The 7,993-nt window shown below is 37.2% G+C and overlaps 2 protein-coding genes across 3 annotated transcripts in view; one reads left to right on the top strand and one right to left on the bottom strand.

Moving 5' to 3' along the window:
- The window catches only part of LOC116840705 (NEDD4 family-interacting protein 1-like), a 3,530-nt gene extending 3,010 nt beyond the window's left edge, over positions 1-520 (bottom strand). For both annotated transcript variants that reach the window (XM_032807780.1, XM_032807781.1), the window contains exon 1: positions 316-520. In XM_032807780.1, coding sequence (XP_032663671.1) covers positions 316-342 — 27 coding nt within the window. In that variant the 5' untranslated portion in view covers positions 343-520. The remainder of the gene's footprint in view (positions 1-315) is intronic.
- Positions 521-1,727: 1,207 nt separating this feature from the next.
- LOC116840771 (putative oxidoreductase GLYR1 homolog) overlaps positions 1,728-7,993 on the top strand; it is a 40,950-nt gene continuing 34,684 nt past the window's right edge. The window contains exons 1-7 of the mRNA XM_032807937.1: positions 1,728-1,883; positions 1,972-2,008; positions 3,345-3,433; positions 3,528-3,654; positions 3,918-4,019; positions 4,122-4,313; positions 5,510-5,683. Coding sequence (XP_032663828.1) covers positions 1,849-1,883; positions 1,972-2,008; positions 3,345-3,433; positions 3,528-3,654; positions 3,918-4,019; positions 4,122-4,313; positions 5,510-5,683 — 756 coding nt within the window. The 5' untranslated portion in view covers positions 1,728-1,848. The remainder of the gene's footprint in view (positions 1,884-1,971; positions 2,009-3,344; positions 3,434-3,527; positions 3,655-3,917; positions 4,020-4,121; positions 4,314-5,509; positions 5,684-7,993) is intronic.

The following is a 7,993-nucleotide window of genomic DNA, read 5'->3' as shown; positions in this document are numbered from 1 at the left end:
AAAAAAAAAAAAAAAAAAAAAAAAATAGTGAAAACAATGCGACGATATCGAAGAACGTTAGAATGACGTAAAGCTGAATTGCGACTACAATAATACAATCTCGGACGATAGAAAAAAAGAACTGAAGATCGCGCGATGTCAGATTACGCCATGCGACGTACGAGTCGTCTTTGCATGCTGACGAGAAAAAGAGACAGAGGCATATATTTCGCACGAGATGTTCCGATTCGCGAAGTGGAGCGAACGTAATGTCCGAGGAGCGTTTAGTGAAACGGGATCGTTTACAAACGACAAGCTGGTCATCACCGAACGTACCGTATTGTGACGGATGTTACTGTCCATTGTCGGTCAGATTTGACGTGAGGTGTGACAGAGTAACGTGTCGATAACGATCCGCCGCGAAGGACGGTGCGTACCTCCTTCGGGACGCGAAATAGCCCTTTTCCAAGATAGCAAAATCGTGCGCCAACAATCGATGTCTGACAGCTGGTAGAACGTAACCGCCGTGATTATTCGCGATCCTGCTCGAGTCACGTCCATCATTTCCGATAAGAGAAATCCTAGTGGAACTCACTGAAGAGAAAATGTTCCTATTGGACAATCGCGATGGTGTCCAGCGAATCCGGATGCAACGTGAATTCTTGATCTTTGGGCATGAATCATGAATCTCTTCACATAAATTCTATCTTACTTATCGATCATGTAATTTTTTTTCTAGTATAAAATTATGAAAAGTGAATAATTTTACACTACTTAAAAGTGGTTTTTGCTCTAATAGGTTTGGTCGTTTTCAAACAACTTCTAAACTAGTGTACACCAATGTTGTAAGTGAAAAAAGTATACTTGTTTTATTTTAATTTATTGCACTAGTGCATAAATTCTTCCAAAACGAACAGAATGAGATGCAGACCTAATGTAAACTTATAAAAAGTGAATATTTCCATATATTGTCAAGATTGGATTTTTCAATTTTTACAAGTTCATACTAGGGGGAAAAATTCATGGTTGTTCTTCTGATCGTGTTGACGATGTAATTAACTGAAAATTTTTAAATTAAAAATAACGCTTCCAAAAAAGAACAAGTATCACTTCACTGTGCAAGAACGAATTCTTCCTAATGTCTATTCTTTTTAGCTGTACTATGTTGCACTTTTGCCTTTGGGATAAAACAAGATTGGGTCTGTTTCTATTGCTGAACAAGTGTACAATTTCAGAACTTAAAAAGAGATAGATACACAGATAAAACTTGGTGGAACAAAGATGAGAGAGAACTAGTGCAGCCAATTCAGCAATAGGAAACAGACCCCTTGTATAACCTAGTGTTGAAGGGAAAAAGAAATAAAGTTCCACACAATGCAATATTAATTTAACTTAAACCTGATTTCACCAATATCAATCGAGTTTTAACTAAAGTTTTAATTTAAACCTCCATTCTAAGACTGAAGAGACACCAAATGTCGAGCGCTGGTTGGTCAACGATGGTCGCTCATTGCGAATCAACCTTTAAGACGGGAACCTAGCTACCGGAAGACTGTCAGCGCATCGGAAGCGTGTTGTTAACAATTTCTAATTATTCCTCCAAATTACGTCACGTTTTTCGACACACTGTTGACGGAACGCACGAATTTAACATTCATTTATCGCGTGCGGGATGCTACGTCGATCAGCAGAAAAGTCTCTAGTTTGACTAGTCAACCGGCATGAGAGGTTCGGTGGAGGGGACGATGCGAGGAAGGGACGACTTGGATAACGTCGCGCACAAACGACGCTGCGCTGGCTAGTCAGTCGCTTGGCGAACGTCAGAGGAGCTGTTTCCCGAACAAATCTTTGTCAAATTCTCGTGCCGTGATGTCGGAAGTATTCAAACTGGGTGATTTAGTATGGTGTGTATTGAAAGAAGTGTGCATACTCCGGCAGTCGGCGCGGTGTTCGCGTACTAATCTCAATTGCGTGTCTGTTTCTGACTTTCAGGGCGAAGATGAAGGGATTCTCACCGTGGCCCGGCCGGGTAAGTACCAACCCCCCGACACATCGCGCGGCAACGATCAACCGTTGAGATCGTCGTCGGACGACTCGCTCCTTTCTCTCTCTCAGTCATTCTCCATCCAAGTCGCGGTCGTGCGCGCTCTTTCTCTCCTCTCCAAAGTTAAAAGTATACTTGCGGTGTGACGCGTTCGCCCGCTCGTATTTTGGCGGGTTTCACGCTGTCGACGTTTCCATCCCGGTGCCTCGTCTCGGTGCCCGAACTCGGTGCCGCGCGGCACGGCAGCTGTTGACGCCACTGCTCCAGCCCGCATCGCGTCCGCTATCTCCCGCCACACCCGACCTTCGAATTCAAATTGGCGCGCAAGACCGCGGAGATATAACCTAAATCTGTACACCGAGTTTGTTCAGTCTCTCTCTTGCTTTCGGTCTTCGCGCTCCAGCTCCCCTCCTTGCTTGCTCGCTCCCTTCCTTCCTTCCCTTCCTTTCCTCTCTTTCCTCTCCTCTCGCTTGCCTTCCACCCGCCGCTGTTTCGTAACTCTTCACGTCGCGGTGGATTGAATACCGATGCTACCGAGATATTCGCCGTGTAGATTTTAGAATTTGTTCCGCGCGCTCATTCGTCCTCAATTTTGTTTCTTACTAGCAAAAATTCGCCTGACGTCGAACACTGTGTTGCGCGAATAAATCAAACTTTGATTAGATCCGATCGACTCATTTTAATCGCGATTTTTACTTTTAAAACATAGTAAATATGTATTTAGGTTTTTCAGAAACAAGAACGAAAAAAATAAAGTGTAGAGAGTGTAATTAAAACGGCTGTGTATTATCAAGTACTTTACGCGGTAACTATCGTCGACTTATGACAGGGCCGTACGAAGATCAGGGGAAGTCTGCAGTAGCATACAAATTGAAGATTATTTTCTCTTGACGTAAATATTGCATCACAAGATTATCTTTCAAGCATATTTACGTCGATATTTTTCTTTACTTCAGTCTTGAAAATATATATGCAAACATTACAAATTTATAATATAAAACTTGTAAAAGAAATATTTCTATATTATATACAAGACTATATTCATATATTTTTGTACAAATATCATAGTGTAAACATATTACACATTGTACAAATATCATAGTGTAAACATTATTAGTATTAGTTAATTTTCAAACAATTATATGTTTGTCATTTCACTTTGACAAAACTTATATTGTATTGTTATTAATATTATCTCGTACATGGATAGATTGTATGAATTGAGATGAAATGCAAAACAAATGTTAGGAGATATTACGATTTTTATATTACTGCAGCATATATATTGGGTCATATATTAATTTTATATTGACATGTAAAGGTGTCAAATCCTTCAAAGGACTTAAAGAAGCCTGCAAACACCAAGAAGGGACCAGTACAATGCATCTTCTTTTTTGGAACAAATAACTAGTAAGTTCCACTTTTAATTTATTTTATTGCATTTATGGGGTATTATTATGATGTGTGTTGTAGAGAATAACATTCAATAACGTTTCTTTTGTAGCGCATGGATAGAAGAATCCCACATTAAACCATACCAGGAGTTTAAAGATACTTTAGTAAAATCTAGTAAATCTAATGCATTCAAAGATGCAGTAGAAGCTATAGAAGAATTCATCGCTAAAGGCGAAGTAAGTATGAATGTATAAATGAAGTTTTTACTATCTGTATTTAATAATTATTTTAATCAAATTATGAATTAAATCATGTTTTCAAATACAGTTATTAAATATAAAATTGTAGTCTCAAGTGAAACATTAAATTAGTAATCACACAATTTTGTACCGTTTAAAATCTAATTTAACAAAGTTGAAAAACAAATGTTAATTTGAAATTAAGACGCATAATTTCAACTTATGTTAGAAATTACTAAGTTTTTTTGTTGATGCGCCAGGTGTTTGAAGATGGTTTGGATCCAGATTCCCTGTTTGACAGACTTAAAGAAGAAACTGTTGTTGAGAAGAAAAGCATCACCAAACCGCCGAAACCACGCAAGGTCAGCAACGAAATATACCTCATATTTGTTTGTAACGAATTTTAAGAACGTAATATATTTTATATTATATTTGTATGTATAATGGGAAAATTATTGCTGCAGGAAACGCCGAAGGCTAAACGATTAGACAGCGGCGCAGGTGATGCTCGTCGACCGGCTAAAAAACCGCGTAGAGATTCAAGTACCAGCAATAGTAACAGAGTCGGTAGTATCAGTCCCACACTCAATCACTCCACTCCGCCTAGAAAATCGGGCTCAACGCTACTGAACAGACCGGCAAATATCGCCAGACCCGTAAGTAATTATAGCGCTGTCTTTTTCATTTTTAATAGAGCGAATTTATTTACCCGTATTATGATTTTTTATTAATAATGTTTCAATTATAATTACATAATAATATTAATGAATCGCGTAAGGCTGATCTCGATGTCAATATACAAAATATGTAAATTTTATACGTATTGTATAAAATGCGAGTTTACCTTTGAATATTTAACATATTCGTATTACACATTTAATGCCAAATGCATTAGTCTGAATTTAAAATTTATACGTCCAATATATATGGAGATTATACACGATTACATACCGTAGAGCAAAAATCTTAGACCGTATACGAAGCACCGATATACGTATATCAGCGCTACGTCCTCAGTGCCGTAGCTAGGTATACGATAATCCTGTCGCCCCACCTGTTGGTCCCACAACCCCCCACCTATACTGAATAAAATACGCCGAATAAATGTGCCATTTATTTTGATATTAGAAGCTTTATTCACGCGAAATATTTGTTTCACATCGCTTCTATACGGCTTGATATCTATTTGAATATTTCGAAATATAGTAAATTTTAGTCTACAATTTTACATGTATATATACGATATCCCATAAAGCAACTATTCGCAATTAGATTTTTCGGCGAAATTAAAGTAGATATTTTCTCGTCGAAAATTTTGGGCACATTTTTTTCGCGACTTATACATACTGGGAAGAAAAATAAGAAAAATAAAAAATGTTTATTAGGTAGATGCTAATAATACATTTATTTAAATCTAAATTCTTTCATTTGAATAGAATAAGCAGTTGCTTTTTTGACAAACTAAAATTTTAAGAAAATATATATTTTCTTACTTGAAAAATATTTTATATTAGCACAAGTAAATGTGTTATTGATATCCATCGCGTAAATATTTTTTATTAGATATTTTTTCTCTCAGTACAATTTTTCCCGTAAATACACCTCGATTATCAAACATCTGGTTAAAATTCTATTAGATTAAATCTGATTCTATTAAATTTTATTAAATTAAATCTGATTCTATTAAATTTTATTAAATTAAATCTGATTCTATTAAATTTTATTAAATTAAATCTGATTCTATTAAATTTTATTAAATTAAATCTGATTCTATTAAATTAAATCCCAGTTGTGAACTTATACACACAAATTATGGGTTCTCCCCATAACACTGCTATATCTTTTGCCACAGGTTACGCCTCCCCTGGACGTGGAAACGCTCTCGCAGACACTCAAGGAGAAGAATATCCTGCCGTCGAACCTGAAATTCGGATTTCTCGGACTCGGTATCATGGGTAGCGGTATTGTGAAAAATTTGATCAACAGCGGTCATAATGTGATTGTGTGGAATCGGACGCAGGAGAAGGTATGTACCGACATGTGCATTTTTTGTTTATTTTTCGAATTGAAAGATTGCCGTATCGTGAAAACATTTCTATCGATGCCGGCAGCAATCAGTATCATCGTTTATTATTCACGTAAAACAATATTTCGAAGTAATCAACTCTTGTGTAACGTATATACCTGATTGTATACATTCACTTACGTGCCATCGCTTGAGAGAAACGAACGCAACGATCGGGGCGAATTATCGCGTGTAAACTCGAACGCGTTCGATAACGATTGCGTATATTATTCTGCGTTGATTATGGAAATAATAGTCCATTTGATTGCGATTGATCGCTTTTATCTTGCCTCCTCAATTGCATCCGCTGAATCCGATGCGCCGCATTTTCACGTGAAGTTCATTACGCATCATTCAAAAAACTGGGAGATCCAGAATCATAGAAGAGGGTGGTCGGAAAAAATCACACGAGTGATGCAATAAACAATGAAATTTATTAACTTAATTATTATATAGTATAGGACTTGAGCAGATTTTCCATCTTGATCAAGAGTAACAACGGCGGCATTATTTTCGCAAAACCGCACAGAATTGTCCACTACAAGTGGCTTTTAGGTCTTTCATATCGCTCGGTGGACATGTCCGGAACGACTTGGTCGCTCGGTCTTTCTTCTCGCAATCAATTTTCTAAACCGCAAATCCCCGAATATAAGCAAACGTGGATACACCTCTCAATATGGCTCGGTGCTGTTTTCTTCACTGCTCGCTCTGCAAGCCGCAAATTCACGGCGTATGAGATAATGCGGTGTGAATGCCGTTATAAATTTATCGCTCCATTCGATATATCCGTTAGCACTCCTCGGAGTAAGAAAGTAGGAAAATCCGATCGGCACGGCGAACTCGGCGAGACGTTTAGGCGGTGAAATTTTGGAAGGTAGCTCTCGACAGAGTTGAATCTAAAAGTACTCTTTGAAGGGTATTTTCGCGGTGACGCGGGTCCGCGGTGGAATAACGCTGGCAGGCAAAATCGATCACGCACCCCCGACAGTGCGAAAACAGCGCGCTTCAGCGTAGGAAAAAGGAAAAAAAAGACGAGTTCGCGCTCAGACTTGCTTTCTTTGGTACGCGGCTTTCGAACATCGGACTGTAACACGAGCTCATACAGTGGACTGCAAAACACGACTCGGACACGACGAAGTTGGAAACACCCCAAACTGTTTCAGAATTGAATTATATATTGATAATATATTAATAATATAATTAAGAGCACTAAATGATATATAATAAATAATATTAATAATAATATTATATTAATAATATAATTCATAATAATAATTAATAATACAATTACTAGACAAACTCGTCAGTAATGACTCTCAGTTTTGATAGTTTGACAAGTCCCCAATTTTATTATGTTCGGCTCCCGTTTAGCAATCCCCTGTACTCGTAGTACGATGTGCAACTGTTGCTCCGATTCAGTGTTTTCTTCAATATTTATAACAGATACAAACGATTGGCTAACATCCCCTCACGTAAGACTCGCGATTAAATTTTATTATCGCGCGCGCGCCTGTATAGTTTATGCGTATTTCATATAATATATTTATTGAGAGATATATATGAGATAATTAAAATTTATATAAAAAACATACGTACGCTTTAATTATTACTTTTACAATCGTTCTGACGGCATTTCGCTTACATACATACGCGACTTAGAACTAATTGTTGCACTAAAACGACATCAAATAATGTATTTTATAATAATCTTTCGAACAATGCACGCACATAATTTCTCTCTACATTGATAATTCATAATATTGCCATCTTTCCCTTCAATAACAAATCACAGTATTTACAAGAAAACACTTTGGATGAAATATCGAAGTTATATAGTATTTCTGAACGAATGATCGGTAATTTAAGGTTTCTGATCCCATCATCGCGAAACCCTGGATTGGTGATGTCAGAAGGCGAGAATGCCAAAAACCCTTGCGTGCTATTAAATGGCTTTAAAATTAACATGATAAAATAATAAGGAAAATTGCATGTCACGTTAAGGGAGAATTCACACCTTGGAAGAAAGATAGAAATCAATCAGAACTCGCAAATAGAGAAGCTAGTAGAGAAGCAAAAACTGTCAACTATACTAATCACTAACGTAAGTTCTGATTGTCTTCTGCTTTTCTATCGAGGTGTGGATTCTCTCAAACTTTAAGATTATTTATTAACCGTTAAATTTTCGAAATATATTTTATAAGCATGTTCGAGAGAGAGAGAGAGAGAGAGAGAGAGAGAGAGAGAGAGAGAGAGAGAGAGAGAGAGAGAGAG

Source organism: Odontomachus brunneus, unplaced genomic scaffold, assembly GCF_010583005.1.
Source record: "Odontomachus brunneus isolate Ranch 3 - 2012 unplaced genomic scaffold, Obru_v1 Obru_scaffold_011, whole genome shotgun sequence".
In the NCBI taxonomy this organism is placed as follows: domain Eukaryota; kingdom Metazoa; phylum Arthropoda; class Insecta; order Hymenoptera; family Formicidae; genus Odontomachus; species Odontomachus brunneus.
This window is presented reverse-complemented; position numbering and strand designations above follow the sequence as displayed.